At 37.6% G+C, this 19,667-nt stretch overlaps 4 protein-coding genes across 14 annotated transcripts; 2 read left to right on the top strand and 2 right to left on the bottom strand.

Moving 5' to 3' along the window:
• The first annotated feature begins 18 nt into the window (after positions 1-18).
• Positions 19-1,190, top strand: LOC117153331 (sesquipedalian-1). Its single transcript, XM_033327288.2, has 2 exons — positions 19-644; positions 745-1,190. The coding sequence occupies exons 1-2, from the start codon at positions 351-353 to the stop codon at positions 1,099-1,101; spliced, it is 651 nt and encodes a 216-aa protein (XP_033183179.1). The 5' UTR covers positions 19-350; the 3' UTR covers positions 1,102-1,190.
• A 172-nt stretch (positions 1,191-1,362) lies between these two features.
• On the bottom strand, positions 1,363-10,455 carry hob (bridge-like lipid transfer protein family member hobbit). Its single transcript, XM_076618367.1, has 17 exons — positions 10,329-10,455; positions 10,115-10,225; positions 9,893-10,019; positions 9,563-9,754; positions 9,177-9,428; positions 8,786-8,950; positions 8,471-8,683; positions 8,106-8,373; positions 7,752-7,974; positions 7,562-7,683; positions 7,134-7,454; positions 6,484-7,010; positions 4,305-6,399; positions 3,953-4,197; positions 2,808-3,864; positions 2,447-2,664; positions 1,363-2,307 (listed from the first exon to the last, which is right to left on the bottom strand). Exons 2-17 carry the CDS (start codon positions 10,171-10,173, stop codon positions 2,023-2,025), a joined length of 6,369 nt encoding a protein of 2,122 aa, XP_076474482.1. The 5' UTR covers positions 10,174-10,225; positions 10,329-10,455; the 3' UTR covers positions 1,363-2,022.
• Positions 10,456-10,474: 19 nt separating this feature from the next.
• Dus1 (Dihydrouridine synthase 1) lies at positions 10,475-17,381 on the top strand. Of its 6 annotated transcripts, none has more exons than XM_033327267.2 (10): positions 11,597-11,798; positions 11,864-12,036; positions 15,056-15,328; positions 15,401-15,560; positions 15,629-15,824; positions 15,909-16,157; positions 16,282-16,427; positions 16,619-16,716; positions 16,916-17,074; positions 17,161-17,381. In XM_033327267.2, exons 1-10 carry the CDS (start codon positions 11,597-11,599, stop codon positions 17,317-17,319), a joined length of 1,815 nt encoding a protein of 604 aa, XP_033183158.2. In that variant the 3' UTR covers positions 17,320-17,381. The 6 variants fall into 6 exon arrangements, with proteins under 6 accessions (XP_033183167.2, XP_033183158.2, XP_033183163.2 ...); XM_033327272.2 differs by lacking the exon at positions 11,597-11,798 and adding an exon at positions 12,091-12,160 and having other exon boundaries at positions 11,898-12,036; XM_033327276.2 differs by lacking the exons at positions 11,597-11,798; positions 11,864-12,036 and adding an exon at positions 10,475-10,654.
• On the bottom strand, positions 11,081-19,650 carry Cox10 (Cytochrome c oxidase assembly factor 10). Of its 6 annotated transcripts, none has more exons than XM_076618465.1 (10): positions 19,415-19,650; positions 19,185-19,306; positions 18,837-19,110; positions 18,547-18,742; positions 18,283-18,461; positions 17,882-18,199; positions 17,522-17,789; positions 16,021-16,692; positions 15,750-15,954; positions 11,081-15,575 (listed from the first exon to the last, which is right to left on the bottom strand). In XM_076618465.1, exons 2-7 carry the CDS (start codon positions 19,257-19,259, stop codon positions 17,572-17,574), a joined length of 1,260 nt encoding a protein of 419 aa, XP_076474580.1. In that variant the 5' UTR covers positions 19,260-19,306; positions 19,415-19,650; the 3' UTR covers positions 11,081-15,575; positions 15,750-15,954; positions 16,021-16,692; positions 17,522-17,571. The 6 variants fall into 6 exon arrangements, with proteins under 6 accessions (XP_076474580.1, XP_076474589.1, XP_076474582.1 ...); XM_076618474.1 differs by lacking the exon at positions 11,081-15,575 and having other exon boundaries at positions 15,584-15,954; positions 16,021-16,523; positions 16,601-16,692; XM_076618467.1 differs by lacking the exon at positions 11,081-15,575 and having other exon boundaries at positions 15,584-15,954; positions 16,021-17,257.
• Between the last annotated feature and the right edge of the window lie 17 nt (positions 19,651-19,667).

The following is a 19,667-nucleotide window of genomic DNA, read 5'->3' as shown; positions in this document are numbered from 1 at the left end:
GCAATTGATTGAGAACATCGCAATTCTATTCTATATCAAGTATTTCCTTCTTGTAAATAAATTGTTTTTTGTGTAAAAAAACATTTTAATAGAGTGGAAAAAGGTGTCGTTTTTATTAATCGATATTAGTCAATTAGTGTCATAAATATTACAGATTCCCACTGTATCATGCATTGTTGCGAGTGCAACTAAATACGTTTTAAAGGTTATAAGGTTATTTCAGTTCAATATAAAAGTTGGAAACAAATTGCTTTCCTACTGATAAATATTAAGACGGATTAGATAAGAAAAACATCACGTGAAGTTAAGAGTTTTCTTTTGATTCGGTTAAAAGTATAATTTCAAATGCAATGAAAATAAACGAGAAAAATATGGTAGCTTTTGCAACTTCAGCAACACCAGTAGATCGTGAAGGTTGGTTGAACAAACGTGGTGAATTGAATCGTGGTTATCAAAGAAGATGGTTCGTTCTCAAAGGAAATATATTATTTTATTTCGACCGACGCGGTGATAAGGAACCTGTGGGCATGATAGTTCTTGAAGGTTGTACCATTGAATTAGCAGAAGACGAAGAACAATTTGGTTTTCAGATCGTATTTCATGGTCCAAACAATAGAAATTATGCTCTTGCAGCAGAATCTCAGGTAAAAGTATTTCTTGATAAATTTGATTTTTATAATAGAAATTATTGTCTCTATAATAATGGTCAGTAGAGAACGAATCTATACTGTGGGGAATTTATAGGAATCTATGGAGCAGTGGATGAAAGCTTTAGCATGTGCAAGCTATGATTACATGAAATTAATGGTAGCAGAATTACAAAGACAACTGGATGCAGCAGAAGAAGAAACAACAATGGTGATGGCTCCTGCTCAGTCTCCAAAAGCTCCTCCAAGACAACGACATAATCCTTTCAATAGATCCGAGTTGCATCATCGCTCGCAGAGCGTTAGATCTGCCCCAGGAAGAACGGAAAATGTTCCAAGAACGAGGATAACGTTTCGCGAATTGCATAATATGTATGGTAGAAGAATTTTGGCAGACTTGAATGAATGGAGGCATACGAGAAAAACTGTAGAAGCTCCCTTAATTAGTTTTTAACGATGTATTATATACAGATTGTAAATATTTAATCGGAAATAAGGTGATGTGTAGCCGGCGAAAGAAATATAACGAAATTGCAAAATCGATTATCATATATGTATTATTTACACATTATAATTTTGCTACGATTCAGTATTGAGAAAGATGGAATTCTACATACGCGTAACCTTGGATATTCCTGCAATCGATCGATCAACTATATTACTCAATGTTTTAATTTAAGACCTGGCTATATTTCTTCCATCGATAATACGAGTATTAAGTATCATTGGAATGTACTGTACCATTTATTTTTATAACAACGAAATATTTACAATCAAAATGTAACAAAATACTTTCGATCATTAATAGAACATTACAAATTTTTGCGATCGTAAACAATAGAAGGTGACCGTACATTACAGTCGTGCATCATTCTCAATGTAAGTTAAATTACATATGGAATTCATTCAGATACCGACGTTTCATTGTGAAATTTCAAACAAATCAAAATAATTAAAATGTATAATTGGAACAATAATTTCGGAGCAGTAAAAACAATATCAATTAAAGAAAAGCAACTATTTACGAAGATTAACGTTTTAATCTCGGCGCATTCACGGTACTTTAACTACTTAAGAATAATTTTATCGAAATTGTACAAGGAATTGCAAGTAAAACAGAATGCCGTTACCATTACTCGAATTTGAGTGATGAACGTACATGAAAATGTTCAATATCAGTTAATAGTTGAACAAATAATAAACCATATAGAGTTGTGTAAGTGGTTAAAAAACCGTACAAATATCGCTTGGCTTTAATAAAAATACTTGGCAATGCACTAACAACTTTCTTATTAAATATTCCATTAGAATAAATATTGCAATCCTATGTATATTTGTATAAATGAACATTTCATCGAGTTACAAATCTAAAATGTTACTTAAATTTGAAAACACTTTTCTTCCTCACATCACCCGGTAAATGTCTGGCACCTAATAAAAGTCGGGCTTTATCTTCTTCTTGCGGAGCGGATTCTTCCTGTGGACCTCTTGGTTTTATTTGTAATTTCTGCTTAATAGCTTGACTTAATATTACACGTCTAGAATCGCTTTTCATAGCCAAAAGAAGGTCGAGCCATGTCCAAGTAACATTATGATATTCCAACGTAGGTATTACCAGAGCAAAATCCCGAACATCTTCCAAATTTTTCTCTTTATTTCCCTATTGGTGGATTGCGTGTGTATGCGTGTGCGCGTGGAAAAACATGTGATTTATTAATATTAGTTTGGTAACTCGTAATTTGTTTGAGAGCAATATGAAACAGAAATATGATGGTTTCGTGAAAATTGATTGTAAATACCTTATAAGAGACACGAACGGGTACTTCAGGTATTTTAATATATATAAATAGTTTATTTTTATCTGCTCGTTCTTTCATTTTTTCCACGTCATCCCTTCTTTCGATTGGCACATAAAAGGAGGAATCTCGTTGCGGTGCAGGTGGCTCCTCTATTCCTTCCGGATCTCTCTCAGGAAAACAGAATTTGAGCATCGTATTGAAAAACTTTTTCGTTAATCCTAACAGTAAAACGATTGATCTCAATTAGCATTGGAAGACAAATGAAAATGTTAGGATAGAGAAGAAAGTAGAAAGGTGTAGGAGGAGAAGAGAGAGGAGAAGGAGGAGAAGTAGGATATACGACAATATGCAAGTTACCTACCTATCGTTAGTGGAACAACATTGATTTCGAAATGTTCTTTGACGGATATTCCAGCAACCGGTGCTTTTTCTCTACAGAAAACGCGAAGAGCTCGTTGCCTATCAACAGGCATATTACTTTGCAGTTCAGTGGGTGTCAACACCTCCGTGTAGATTTGATTCGGCAATAAATTTGTCATTCTAACATATCCTAATTCAAGGAGATGTTCAACCGAATCGTCGGTTTTGCTAGTTTTGGTGTATAAGAAATTAGTTAATATAAGATCGGCGATTCCTAATTGACCATCTGCATCCGTTAATCTCCACTGAGCGTGTTTGAAGCAAATTTCTGCTACTCTAGCAACTGCTGCCGGTTTATCTTTCAACGTGGTAGAAACTGTGGTTGGGGCGGTTGTTTCCTTATAACAGCTTAACATTACATCGAGTTCTTCCGCTTTTGCTCCGAGCTGTTCCTTACATTCGAAAACTCTAGCTTCTAGCCGTTCCATTTCTGCTAATAACTCAGGGCTAGATTCCTCCGCAAGAGCTTTTTGAACCAAATACGTTTCACGCTCCAATCTCCTTAATTTTGCCACTAAACCACGCACAGTATTTTGTAGTTGTTGAATCGGCCGTTTTTGATCTTCAACCGAGTGTAATTGCAATTGAAATCGCATTCTCTGCAAACGTTCAGACGCTTCTTTTCTCCTCGGTTCTACGTAAAGAAGCAAGTTGTTAACGATATCTAAAATCATAGCGTACTGCAACGAATTCGTGCAAACATCCAAATCGTGATGCATCAATGTAAACGCGTCAGCTGCTGAAAGATCTTTCCTTTCCCATGGGCTAACTTCTTCTCTTGGCGGTGGTGGAACTTGATCGATAGAGCCAACGTCTAAAGCTTGTCCATAACCAACGTAGAAGAATTCGCATTTACATCTCGAGACGATACGTTGTAATTGGTGTTGAGGGCCACCGCCACCGCCAACCGTTTGACTTACCACACCACCGACGCTCTGTCCTGAACCAACCAGCGCCGGCACATCTGGTAAACCAGCTATCACAGTTGAATCTTTCTCCTAATTTAATAGGTCAAGAAACTTTAGTTAACGTCAATTTCAAACAATTTTACTTGTACAATTTACCTTCTAATTATTTTCAACTTACTTGTATATTGTCTAATGTCAACCACATTATATTATCGTCGATATTTTCGTCAATGTTGGCACTGACAGTCGCATAATACTGCATACATTCTAACGATCCGACCCAGGTTGTCTTTGATACTAAAGTTCTTTCTTTCCACACAGGTTGATGAACTCTTTGCAATATTTCCGCTTTAGCCGCGGACAAGATCACGTAGCCTCGCGTTTCGATACCTTTTAATAATACCTGACTATTCACTAAGGCAACTGCAAAATACAAAGCAATACAATTTTTTCTTTTCTTTTTCTTCTTCTTTTTCAGTTATACACTGAAGTTGAATAAAATTAGATAATTGTAAAATGCACACACATACTTAGCCAATTTTTGTGAAGGACATCATCTTGATGACAAGCTGCTAGTCCACGTAATTGTTGACCTCTCGTTTGTACCGATAAATCGTCACTGAACGCAACCGGTTTGTTTGCAGCTTCGGCTATTAATCTCTGCAACATACCGACAGCTTCACCTTGTTGCGGTTTTGTGGCGGATGACGCATTTACTTGTGTCGTCACGTTTTGCACCTCGACTGATCTTGTTCGATTTTTGTGCGGTGTCGATGAACTTTCTCTGTGAAAGCCTTTCAGGGCTGCGGTAGACAGATTTTTCTTCAGCTGCTGAGTTTTTATGAAAGAATCAAAAAGTGCAAACGCTACGTCTCTATTCGTCTTTGTCCAAGCCCCTTTCAAATCGTGTACGACAAGTCTATGCGTGGGAGTATCCCCTCCGGTGACTCCGGTTACCATTGCCTCTCTGCCGTAACTGACCCGAGCTACGCTTAAACAGTAACACTTTTCTACCGGTTGTCGGAGCGATGCACTCTCCTTGTCTTCGTGAAGCGCGCTTTTCAACCAAATTTCCGCATCATTAAGTTCGCAATTCATATACACGACCGACCATTCGGCTCTTGGTCGATGTATTAGTCCGTCATCGATCGGATGCAAAGACAAATTGTGTTCGCAACTACAAACTACTCTGCCACCAGTTACTTCGAAACCGCGTTGCATAGCGAATGACATCCAATAACTAACATGGAATTGATGGAAAGCCAGTGTCAACCGAACTTTCCTGTAATGCCTGCTCAACTGTTTCTTCCTAGGTCTGATATTCTTGAAAAGTGGCCCTTTTCTCGTTGGTCTTGTTGCGCCGGAGAGAATGAGTTTTAGATTTTCGAACCATCTGAGGGTGCTGCCGTAGAGTAAGGCGGTTGGTGCACTTGCTAACGCTGGAGATCCGGTTGGCTTCGTTTCCAGAGAAAGGCTGACATTCAAGTTTTGAGATCGAAACGCTCTGAACGAGTCGTGCTCTTGATTGCTCGAATATTCCGGTAATCTGTCCGGAGCGCAAGGTATCGCAGCATGATGGTCTCTAGGATCACCTAAGCAAACCCACGCTAACTTTATGCTCAAACGTACATTTGGTAAATGAAGTAATCTGCAATCATCGTATTTACTGGCCGTACGGACATAAACATCCAAATCTCCTTTTACGATAATTCTTCCCTGCGTCCAATCGAGTTCCAATCCTGTCCATGTAAGTTCCATCTCCTCCGTGGTATTGTACGGATCCAATGAACCATGTAGCAAAACTGTCAACTGCTTCACGCAAAGTGTTAATCTTCCGTGGAGAGCCAATCGCATTTTGTCCCAAAATGGTAATGGAGGGCTCGGATCTCGTGACGGATGGATGATTTTCTCGAAACTGAGATTGCATTGCGCTATGACCGGTTCCCAACAAGGCCCAAACGCATATCTGAACTTGTCGATATCCCAGTTCAGATCGTGATAATATTTCAAAGATGTCATGCCTCTTTCCACGACAATATCCTCCCAAGGAGTACCGATTTCGATTCTCACAGTTCGCCTGGCTCGTGGCGGTGCTAAAGCTTCTGCACCAGCTAGTCTACCCCAAACGCTTAAACTCTCAACCAACAGTAACGGTTGCGGAAAATCCCGCAATTGTAATTTCCATTCGGCGCACTTTAAACTGATTCCCCTTACCCATAAGGTACTGAATTCCAGACCATCTTCTGGCCAGGGAGTTTCCGCATCCATTTCTCGAAGAGCCCTCGTTGCATTTTCCGTACCGTCGATCGATGGGTCGACTAAAGCCAATATCTCGATATCCGACATAGACCAAGCAAACAGACGCGTTCTAGCTGGGCCGGCGCGCTGCATTTGTTTCCACCGTTGTACATATATCTCCGCATTTTTTTTATTTAAACTAGCGTACAGTTCCTCAACTTTACCTTGAGGAAGTAACAAATGCGCTCGACAGAGTTCTTGCACTTTAGTATCAAGCATTGCTTGCCTTTTTAAGCTCTCTTTATATTCGTCCTCCAATAATTCGTAATTATCTCGTAAACGTACTTCAAACGGATCATCGCTTACTTCGAATATCCATTCTTTAATCTATAACATGTGAAATACTTTGCTTATATTTATTATAAAGAACAACTACTTCCATGTAAATCTACGTCTACTATATAAACGTACTTTTATAATTAAATCGCACGGTAAACGCTTTTCTTTTCTCTGACTCGATGACGATGACGATGAAGAAGAGAACGATGACGACGATGACGACGACGACGACGACGACGACGACGACGATGACGACGACGACGATGAATGAATTTCTTTTAACCATTTTTTTATACTGAATAATTCATTCTGAATCGCGTCAGTAAATTGATGTTCGTAAGGAAAGCAAGCTTTTATTGATTCGATGTTGAGCATCCAAGTTTCGTTCCAGTCCAAAACAAAACCTTCGTTACTTTGTCGTTCTAGTCGCACCTCTTCGCTGCTCAATACTCTGATTAATTCGAATCCTTCGATCATAATTATATCAGACATATCTAAAGTTACACGCATATAATTAAGTCTCCATTCTCCTTGCGTCCAACGTAACTGGTCCGATGAAAGCTCTAAAAAGTGTTTCGGAGAAATATCTATAGATAAACTGACCCCACCAGTAGCCAATATATCTATTAATCGTTTGTGCTGTTTATCAGTGTCTTCATCTGTAGAAAGAAGATTTAATAAAGTAAAAATGTAGTAGTAGAAAGATATAAAGAAGACAAATACAATAAAAGAAATGTAGGGTAAAAAAATAAAACGAATAAATGGATAAGGTATAGATTAACCTTGAGTGGTGTATGTCGATGAGTCTCCACTTATAATAGATCTAAAATCTGCAGACTCCAACCAAAGTTGTAAGAGGCGAAGATGTAAATTCGGACTCCATGCTAGACTGGTACCATCTAAGCTAATATTTATCGCTTCAGATGTAATTGCACTTTTGCACTTCCTTATAGCTAAAAATGGATGTGCCAATGCTTGTGCGTGCTGACAGACAATTGGTTCATTTTTATTCAATGTGATCGCGCTAACACCCTCTGTTACGACCACTAATCGTTTTGCATTGTGCTCTAAATTTGCAGTATCCAAACGCATCATGACAGAGACTAAACAATCAATCGAGACATTGGTCTTGAACATCCTGATTAAAATTCTTAAATAGAATAGATCAATATATATGTAGTATTTTATATATATATATGTATATACATACGATTGTTTTCTGCGATAAAGAATAAATTACAATTTGTAATTTTGAGATTTAATTGAACAACGCTATCCGATTTTTTCGTATTTTTCATTGTTTCGGCTCTTCTATTGTACATTTGGCAACATCTGTCAAATAGCCAGTTTTTAGTAAATCAATTAGAATATTTATTTTTTATTTTTCTTGCATATCTTACTTGTATGCCTCTTTAAGAAATCTAGCTAGTTCCAGACTCCATTCAGTTACAAGAGCATCAACGGCAATCCCTATGGCATTGGTACGGGTCGTAGCTAATAATACTCCGATAGACAAAGGCGTTCCCCATCGATGAGATGTTTCCGAAATAATGGTATTGGAACCGTTTAAGGTACAATACAAAGATTCCACTACTAACTCTGTGTTCCAACTATCTATTATGTCTACGAAATTAAACGATCATTAAATAATTACTAGTAATTTACTATAATTACTATTAAGTTTAGTATGTATTAAGTATCTTAATATAGAGGAACAAGTAAAACGTATCAATTACAAGCCACATTACACATACCTGTAAGTGTATTTAGCGAAAATTTCATATGTGCTACACCACACGAAGCTTCGTGAACATCCAATAATTTGATGCATAACGACGAATCATAAAGTTCAGTATTTACTCTAATGTCTAACCATGGTAATTTATTTTTTAACGTTATACTATCGACAGGTCTTGAAACTTCATTATCGGTATTACACAATATCGACTCCCAGTCTTTATGATCATAAATAATAGAAAGATTACTGATCTGTGTAGCAATTTGTAAAATGTCTTGCTCCATCTATGTGTATAAGTAATAATCATATTACATGATAATATAAATCTGTTACAATACAATGTGAAACAGTAACAATCTGTAGACGCAAGTCCTGTAGTACCTTTGAATTTACTATTAATGATCGTAATGTCAAAACAGGGAATTTACTACGAATTGATAATCCATCCAAATTTAAGGTAAAATTTAATAGCAGGTCAGATGGTTGGAATTTCGTGCTAATTTGCAAACCCTTCATTGTACCTTCCAAACCAAGTACTACGCCATCTTCTCTACCCGTAATTATGGAAGAATTACCCACTTTCAGGATAAAATCCTGAAAATATATTTAATTATGTTTATCTTTTTTAAATCTTTAATAATTCGCGCTTTTGTCTTTGAATTTGGATAGATCGGTGGTAGATAGTAATGAATTCACCTTTGGTATAACTGGTGCTAACCGAGCTAAGAGATTAGTAGAAGGATCGACACGTGTATCTGAATACGAAGATGCAGCATTAGTTAACGAACTTCTGTCTTTGAAGAATGTAATGAGACCTGCTCCTCCAGAACCCTCTGTCTGCGTTATTCCGATGTACAATTTCTATAAATTATATCCTGCTTGATTCCAATCTAATCCCATTGCAAAGGACAGTTGTTCAGGATCATCCATTAAGTGTGCTAAACACAAATAGCTATCGTTCAAAGCATTGAGCTACATCGTTAAATCACAACATAGTATCTCATTACTTCCTAGCCTTTGCAATTTGCGTGTTAGGACAAATAAGCTTGTGTGACATATACAAATCCTATAGACAATCTCTTCATACCTCTACCGAAAGTTCCCCTTGCGCTTTCAGAGTTGCTTCGGCAGTTCCAGCAAAGGATATCTGTGAAAGGCAAGCGTCTGATGCATGACGCAACAATTTCATGGCACCACCTATGATAGCAGCAGATGCAAGAAGAGTACGAGCTCCATGAACAACACTACCATCTAAAGTCAGACTCTCTGCACTTCCATTAGCTAACCAACCATTACCCAAAATCAGAAGACTTAAATTTTCTATGTGAACAGCCATAAACTAAAACATTTCAAAACAGTTCTCAAGTTAGCGAGTAATCTTAGTTGAAATCATTTCATTAGCATAGTACGATAAACTTGACAGAAATAAGTTATCGTATTCATTAGTATATAGATTTAGTGTGATATACATACTTGTACAAAAGTTATAATTATCGGTGGAATTTTTTTATTTTGAAAATCCATTGGCTTCCTTGGTTTTCTTATTATCTGTACAGGTTTTATTGGAACATCTTTATTAATTCTGACATCCTTCATAATCACAGCTAAAAGTTTTGCGACGTCACTGCTAAAAAGACTGCTTCTTATACTGATCTCTTCCACTTGCTAAAATTGTAAGAAATTAAACACCATATATATATAATTTGATTTTGTTAAAATTTAATAGATCGACTCTCTAAAGCTTTGGAAGATGAGAACACAATGGCAATGTAAATCTTTCTATCTTTTTCTAGAGAAACTTACCAATGTAAAGCCATTTTTCGAAATATTTACGTCCCGTAATATAAAATAAGGTAATGAAATGTGACCAACACGTAGATAAATTTTGTATCGTCTCTTTACTAACCATGCCAAGAACCTTGGTATCACCCTGATAGATAAATAAAGTAACATTACTAGTCAATAAAAGGTACTAAAATATTATAAAAATTGTAGTATAATATATATAATCATTATGTATCTTACCAAGTGAAACTACAATAGAGAATGAAACAAGTCATACACAAGGCGACTAAACCAGTCATTTTTACAAATTACATACTGCAGGAAGAATGCGAATGTAATTTTTTGGTAGCACTAACGCAAAAATTATTGTTAAAACAATTAAATAACAATACCAATTTCAGATCGAATACGCTTTAAAATTTTCTGATCACCAGCTGATCAAACTGTTACATACCCATACCCTATACTTGCTTATACGTATTTACATACGTTTTTACTATACTTGGTTCGTTCACAACATATCGATATATCGATGTTTTCGATAATGTGTTTGAAAACTAGCATAACTTGGTATTCGAAACACTTGGCATCATTCAAGGTGGTACGTCGAAACAAATCTCAAAATTATTATTAGAATATTGTCAAGTGACGAACTTATTTACATATACGGTTATTGTGCAACAAGAAAAAAGTATACTTTGCTCTACGAGTACCTTTACATCGTGCGTTAATATTGACAAAACTTGACGACTAACCTCACAGCTGGGAATTAAGAGTAAGGTTAGTCCATACATATGTATATTTTATTTTGACAATAGCGTAGTTCGTTGTTTAATCAACAAATATATATAAGAGTACGTGATCGAATATCGAAACAATAAAAGCTCAAGAATTCAAGTAGAGAATCTAATGTACAACGTACAAAAAAAGAAAACATGTAGTACGGGCTAGGGAAAATTCTAATTTCGTTATATGACACAAGCTGCGTGCATGCGCGCGGATGTGTGTGTCAATCAAAATCGGGAAAGTTTTAATTCAACAGTTGTACGATTTTATATCTATGTTAATATGTAGATATATCATTAAAAGGGAAGACATATGTAGAAGTTGAGATTACCACCCACGTTGGAAGAATCAGGATAATAATGATAATAACAACGATAATAATAATAACGATATAATAACGATAATAAAGTCGTGAAAGGGTTAACATTTGTAACGATATCATATTTTATTACAGAAAATTATAGAATATTGTATTACAGAAAATATAAACTTGTGAAAAAGTCATAAACATATCAAATTTTATTTGTCCCGTAAAAGTGACGCACACAGATCGTAGTGACATTAAATCATTCTATACCAAATGAAATGCGTAACAACGGAAATTTCACATCAAGTGTCATGTAACGCAAGCCACTTCTTTTTTAAAATACTTTACATGTATCTTTTTATACAACCACATAGTGATTGGTGTGGAGAATCGTATCATCTGCTCGCCACGCATTTTTACATACATATGTATTACCGCAGAATGAACCAATGACACTGCCTATTTATTACAATTTTAGACATTAACTTGTAAGAAACTATGACTATGAGAGACGATATACGGCTGGAAGAAAACACAAAATTGAACAAACTCCTCGAGACTGCTTTTATAGCGAAAATGAACGTGTTATCTTGCTGTTTCAAAATTTGTCAACTTTGAAGCTTTGAAATATGCGAGTCTGTAAACGAATAAATACAGCGAATGCAGTACATGATATAAAAAAGAGAAAAGAGATATTAGAAAGGACGCTGGCGTTTGAAAGGCAGAAGTGGCTGGCAAAAAATATGCGAATACGTTGTTGGTATCTATACGTGAATACGCATGTCGCATTTCTAGAACAAGAATCGGAAACATTTAAATTATCGGAAAGAGGTAATTGTATTTTACGACGATATCCATGAAAAATCTAAGACGTACGTTTTGGCTGGTTTACACAGGTTTGTTAGGTTGCTATGCGAATATCGATTCAAACCGCGCGTTCCATCGAAGGGGCATAAACCGAGTTTTACCGAGAATTCTCGAGAAGAGTCGCACGATGTGGAATCTAGTTTCTCGACAAGTGGGCCTTGTCATGTACTGCAGGATCGTAGACGACCACGATGAATCAAAAGTAAGAAAACAGAATCAAAATTAAAGTAAGAGGCAAATTTTTTAAAATCGATAGGACAAAGGACAAGAAAGAAACAAGAACAATTCGAGAGGACATGACACGGCGAGGAATCAAAGAAAAAACGGTGAGTGAAGAGTAGGAAGAGCGATGAGAAAATGGAAGATGTAAGGAGGATGAGAAAAATTAAAGCTGGAAGGAAGACGTTATCTTTATCGTCGTCGTCGACGAGGACGAGGACAAGGACGAGGACGACGACGACGACGACAACGACGATGACGAAAACGACGAATACGACGACGAAGGGAGAAAAGTGACAGATTCGAGGATAATTTAGCAGCGGATGCAAGTATTTACAAACGATCTCGTTACGTTATGCGAAACGAAGGAAGTAGAATTACGAACGATATTCTATCGAAATGGTGCTCGGGGCAAAGCAATACGTTGATGAGACCGGAACGCAGAAAGTTTAGACGCGTGCATGGACTTGAGCTTCCGTTGCATCCCCAACAAGTGACCGGCTGGGTGGTGATCTTAATTATTGTGGTAAATACGTTCGCGGTACTGACGCCGCTTCTCGAACCGAATTTACGTCCGGTTTTTTCGATCGCGATAGCTGCTATCTTTTTTACGCATATTTGCTCTCATTTGGCGGTACTTTTATTGGACCCGGCGGATCCACGCGTCAGATCTCAGCCAACGAACAAGGTTTTACCGGAATTCGACCGAGAGAAACACTCGCACGTGATCGAGGACGGTAGATGTCATCTTTGCAACATAAACACCGAAAGCAAGAGGACGAAACATTGTTCGATTTGCAACAAATGCATCGTTCGATTCGATCATCACTGCAAATGGCTCAACAATTGCATCGGAGCTAGAAACTATCGCGCTTTTCTAGTTTGTTTGATTTCCGCTATTTTAGCAAGCCTGTTCGTTACTGGTCTTTCCGTCATCGAGTTGTCCTCCTCTTTATTCTTCGATCGACTCTCAAATCTGACAATGGAGAATAACACAACCGATCCCGTCATTCCCTTTATTGTTCCTGCCTCGGACACCACTCTTATAATTGCCATTTCCGCCATTGGAATTCTCTCGGCGATCGTAGCAATACTTTTACTTCATTTATGCTTTTTTCACGGTTACATCGCCTGTCTCGGATTAACCACCTACGAATACGTACGAAAAAAAAGGGAGAAGAATTCTGTCGCTGCCGCCGTCGCGATCGCTGCAGCCGCCACTGCTGCCGCGGCTGCGGCCGCTGCCGCTGCCTCCACCACCTCTACTTCCACAAACACCACCATCACCGCCGCTACTACTACTACTACCGCCGCTACACTCACCAATCAGCCAACAACAGTTACGGATGACGCTTCCACGATAACCGTGCAGCAAATAGTTGCCGAGTCTACGAGTACAAGGGTACGACACGGCTTCTGCGAGTTCATTTCTGCCCCTCATCCTCTAGTATCACCCTTTACGAATAATGCAAACTCATGTTCGCGTCGCGGTATAAACGACAGCCGAAACGAACCTCTCGAAGGAAAATCTCCTTCAACTCGGTCCTCTTACTCCGATCGAGAAAACGAAAAGAAAAATTTCCGACTTTGTTTCTCGGCGTACAAGCTGGAATCATCGCGATTCGATGAAAGCACGTCGGCCATGGACATTTCGACGGTCGCGGACGCGTCGCCATCGCCATCGGCAGCAACCAATACCGAACAATCTACGATGTCTCGAGATTGTAACGCTACCACCGCTGGTTTATCGACACCGTCACCTGTCTTTTGTTGCTTCGCCGCGCTCAATTCGCCATTAACTATGCATTGTTGTACGGCAAACGGCAGGCCGAACGTGTTGGAATCCAAAAAACGATCCAGTTGTGACGATACGTCCGACCAGGTGGTGCGCGTTTCCACAAACTCGTGCGAAACCGTTGAAAGAATAGCAAGATTTCTGCGGACTTATCTAAGTAAAGGAAAAAGGAGAAGAAGGTGCAGGAAGAAAAGGAAGAATCGACAGCAGTCGTTGGATGCGACCAACACGTCGCAGACATCAAAGTCCAAGGAAATTGATACTACCGATTTCAATCGGAATCGCAATCGCAATCGGAATCTAACGACGATCAAGGACACGGTGGCAACGGTGCCATCGTGGTCATCGTCGTCGTCATCATCGTCACTCTTCCACACAGCCACGGCCTCTCCTTCGTTCATCGTTCCGTTCGAAACGCTGGCGACTGACGCAACAGCAGCGACATCAGCACGACGATCTTATTCGAAAGCTCATGCGTTGCATCGTTCACCGTCAATCACAGAATCCGATTCATTGGACTTACAACAGTATCGGAACTTAGTCCGATCACAGAAAATGCTGGGAGAATCCACGACATATAGGAGATCGAACACGCGAACTCTTTTTCGAAGAGGACAAACAGCCAAAATCAAATCGCAAATGACGCAATCTATCAAGCTGTCTCCTATTTTGGAATCGGAATTATCGAAACCTGCGACACCACGATCGACGCATTCTTCTCTGTCGTCGTATTCCGGCTTCTCCAACCGTTCCATTTGTTCATCATCGTCGTCATCATCGTCATCTGTGCCGCGCCCTTTGTCGTCTTCACAAGTCGCTCGCGACCCGTTTCATTTTCACGGGAAATGTGAAATCCATCGTATTGATTGATTACTCCGATCGTTTCCTCCGCTGCTTCTTCGGCTTAAAACGGCTCTAATACGCGATAAACAGTAAACTCTAAAACCGCCATGTTCTTTTCTTGGCAAACTTAAATGTGAAAAGGGAATATGGTAGAGAAAAAGGGGAAGAAACGGGGGGAATAGTTGTGTGAATGCACCACATCTTTCATCCTAGATTTAAACATCATAAAGTGAGTACCGTAAGTGAGTAATCGTTTCCATATCGTAAGAACAGAATCTTTTCAACAAAACTCATGCTGCTCGCTTAAATTGAAAAATTCATGAATTACCTTCTCTTATGTACTCATGATCGTATATTTTTGTAGATGTCATCAGTTTCAGTAAACACGTCCAATCAACTCGCCACAGATTCTGCTACATCTGAGACGAATATTTGGGAAAATGTATTAAGTTCTCCACGATACGTAGTTGCACCAATGGTCGACGCAAGCGAATTAGCCTGGAGGTTGTTAAGTCGTCGTCATGGTGCCCACCTTTGTTACACGCCAATGCTTCATTCTTCCGTGTTCTGTCGAGATCCAAAATATCGACGAGAGGCTCTTACCAGTACTGTCGAAGATCGCCCATTAATCGTCCAGGTATACGATTCACATCTCTCTCTCTCCACTTTAATCTTTAACACATATTCGCATTGATCTCATTTATTGTAGTTTTGTGGCAACGATCCGAATACGCTATTAGAAGCAGCACTTTTGGCAGAACCGTACTGCGACGCAGTGGATATAAACATTGGTTGTCCTCAAGCTATCGCGAAACGTGGTCGTTATGGTGCTTTCCTTCAAGACGATTGGGACTTGCTTCGACGAATCGGTTCGTAACATAAATCTTAAATATAACGTTACATCTCCAATTTATTTTCTCCTTACAAACTATTACAGTAAGTACTTTGAGCAAAAGTCTCCGTGTGCCAGTTACTTGTAAGCTTCGTGTATTTGCGGAGATCGATAAAACTGTTAAGTATGCGCAAATGCTCGAGACCGCTGGGGCACAATTACTTACCGTGCACGGACGAACTCGGGAACAAAAAGGTCCGTTAACCGGTATCGCGTCTTGGGATCACATCAAAGCCGTCAGGTATGATTAACAATTACTCTTCGTATCTTCATTTGGCGTGTATCTTCCAGTAAGTTGTTATTTCTTGTTATTTCAAACGTTCAGACAGGCCGTCACAATTCCAGTATTTGCGAATGGTAACATACAGTGTCTGCAAGATATCGAAAGATGTATAGAGGAAACCGGTGTTCATGGTGTAATGTCAGCAGAGGGCAACCTTTACAATCCGTACATATTCGAAGCTTGTTATCCACCTAGTTGGGAGCCAGCTCTTGAATATTTAGATTTGGTGGAACGCTACCCAGCCCCTCCTTCTTACATTCGTGGTCATCTTTTTAAATTGTTCCAACACACGTACGTATGAAAAATCAATTATTTGTAGCTTCTGTTTATTTTCAATCTCTATGTATATTATATAAGTAATTTTCGAAATTACAAATCGACTTATGCATTCAGCGTTCTTTTAACTAGAGAGTAGACTTTGTTTAGCAGAAAATAAACAAGAGAGAGAAAATTTGGCCCGAAACTCTACCATGGAATCCTTCAGAAACGTCGTATACGCTTTGAGGGATCGGTATCTGCCTTATCACGAAGGTCGTTTAATTTGGCAGGAAGAAATGTCCGGTTCGTAGGCTCTACCACTATATTCGATTATATTATATTCCATTATATACATTATTCTTCATTCGTATGGCATATATACATCCACTTTCCTTCTGGCTGTGTATACACTTTTCCTTTGTATTTTTAATTACACTATCGTGATATACCACCAAAGTATGACCGTTGTTACTTACTTGCATTCTATATTTCAGATCATAATTTAAAACTACCTCCCTGGTTGTGCCAACCATATATACGTCATCTTCCAGAGGAGAATATACAAAAGCTAGAAATTGAAAAGATCGAAACGGTTGGTTTCCACTATTCTATCACAAACAATTTCCTTTTCCTTTTTCCTATCCCTACTTCTATTTCTATTTCTATTTCTATTCCTATTTCTATTTCTATCTGTATCCCTATCCCTATTATTCTTTTCTTCCTTTTCCTTGTCATATGATATAATTGTTTTATTTATTTATTATTATTATTTCGATATTCAATTTTTGTAGCAAAATGAAACGGTCAAGAGAAAATTTAGAGACGAAGAAGGAAATGAGATATCACGAAAACGCTTGAAGAAGCTCAAACGAATAGCGCGCCGCCCCAACAGACCAGCTATCATTGTGAAAAGAGGATCTGATTTGTGTTGCGATTGTCCAAATCCAGTGGTTTGCAAAACTTTATTTTAAACATAATCTTTTGTTATCAATTCGAATAAAATTTATTAATCTCGTCGTTACGTTTTCTCCCGTAGAGTCACAAATGTGTTCATAAATTATGCCGACAGTGCTGTAGAAACAAATGTTTCACAGAAAATCTGGATTGTGCCGGACACAGAAATTTAACTAAGACTAGAAGACAAATGGCGATAGAATTTGCTGCGAAACGGAAAGCTATTCAAGATAAAATATGACACTGTATAATATTTTAAGTTATAAAAACAAAAATTAAATAAATAAATAAATATATACACTACTACATGTACATAATCATATTTTGTGACTCTTGTATTGATTTTTATACATGATCACAGTTATGATAACTGCTATTATTCACAAATTATACTACAAATTGCTTCATTAAGTGTTATAAAGTCATCTTTATATACAACTTACAGCTTATTATGATTCCTATAGTATCATGACGTAAATTTCAAGGTAGTTTATTAAGTGCTCGAAAATGTCGATGCAATCGTTTTCATTAAAACTGTGTAAATATCGCCTTTTTCTTTGGAAGGTATCATATCTCTCCGTCCATTGTCATCACTATACCACTGTTTCTTATTTATAAGCATAAGAACTATAAGAACAGGTAAATGAATCAATGAAAAATGAAACAGTTTGCGAGAACTTTTACTATCAGAGTGCTTGTGAAATTCCCAAGCTAGAAAAGAGAAAACACAAAGTTAAATTTACTTTCATTCCTCTTCCTTTTCTTTTTTTCAAAATATCAGTATAAATATGTTTTTGACATACCAAGGTAAAGAAAATATGCATTAAGTGGTGTCGATAACAAGGCAAACCAATAATTTGTTACATCACAAACTGGTGCTAAATAACAAAGACCCATTAATGCAGCGGTATAACGTAATGCTGTTTTACGACAAAGCTTTGGATTCGTGACTGCCATCATTCTATAACCGGCACGTGAATAATCCGGCCTCAAATTCCATGATAAAGCATTGAAATGAGGAAACTGCCATGCATATAATAGACCAGACATTATCCAAGCACCTGGAGATATTATATTGCCAACACAAGATGCCCAACCCATTAATGGTGGTATGGCTCCAACTAAATAACAGTTGATATGTAATCTCAGTTAGTATAGTGAAAAACATTTAAATACAATAGCAAAAGTATCATAATATACTTACCTATGGAACCCACCCAAGTATTTAGAATACTAATGCGTTTCATAGGAGTGTAAATAAGAGTGTACAGTAGCAGATTAGCTGCTCCCAAAGTAGCTGTTAATCCATTAACTTGGGTATATAATAATAATAATCCACTGAAGCCAGATACCGCTGCAAACATTATTGCATGGCCGGGTCTACTAGAAAAATTCTGTTATAGATATAACACTAGTTCTAAGCTAAAGAATCTGGATGCTTCTGCAATTGAAACTATATCCTACATACGTTAAGTAACCTCTAACCAACACTCTGTTCTTTGTTCTTGACATCTGTGCATCAAACGGAACTTCAAAAAATTGATTGATAGCATTTGCTGTTGCAGACACTAATCCAGTACCCATAGAACATGCGACAAATGTAAAAGCATCGAAAGGCCCTGGTGCTAATGCATATCCAGCCATGGTTGTTACAACTACCAAAGCTAAAAATAATGATTTGATTCTTCATTTTTTCTATTCAAACAAATTATCATATAAAATATCAATGTTTTTGTTAAAGATATTAGTTTCTCTTACATGTTAACCGTATCTTAGATAACATGAAACAATGTTTTCGAAGTTTGCCAGAATCTAATTTTATACACTGCCATTCTTGTTTATTTTGTATATATAAATTCTTTTGCTTTTCATTGTTCGTTATATCTACACATTGGGTAGGCTTTTGGTGATCAAACGATGTAACAAAGTTAGGTGATATCTTCTGATTTTTTACATTTTTTGTGTCTAATAAACATCGGTATTTCTGTGTACGGGATAATTTCTTTACGCTTGATGTAGCCTCGGTAGAATACTAGGATAATTTGTCAGAAAAAGTAACAAAATATTGAAGGCTTAATAATATTGGAAAAAAGTGAACACACATACTGGAGCGATAGACAGTTTCAACGATGATAGACATATGTTACGGGAGATCCTGATTGAGCAAAAAATAAATAACATGATAAAAATACGTCGTATAAAATCGTCAGTGTTTCCTTTTTTCTATCCTGAAAATAACATGGGAACCAGTTGGTTATCGATTATAATGTAACCAATAACGAAAAAAGGCAAGTAAAATGCTTTAAGGTTTCCTTAAAATCAAATGTTTAACTTACATCATGATATATTTTTGTTTTTACAACTTTTAGTTCGCGTTACGTAAGAAAGCTTTGAACAAAAACACATTGCGCTGAAACTTTAAATAATTTTACTAGACTATTACAGTCTACGCTTGCTTAAATAATCGAATAGAAACTCATTACACTGAACGAGAGCTCGGATCATGCTCGGTCTAGTTGGACCGAATGAAAGAGACTGTGAAATGAAATCCTAAACGTATCAGCGTATGATCGAATTTTAGAGGAACTC

Source organism: Bombus vancouverensis, chromosome 1 (assembly GCF_051014615.1).
Source record: "Bombus vancouverensis nearcticus chromosome 1, iyBomVanc1_principal, whole genome shotgun sequence".
Lineage (NCBI taxonomy): Eukaryota > Metazoa > Arthropoda > Insecta > Hymenoptera > Apidae > Bombus > Bombus vancouverensis.
The sequence above is the reverse complement of the archived record's forward strand: the minus strand, read 5'-3'. Positions and strand labels throughout refer to the sequence as shown.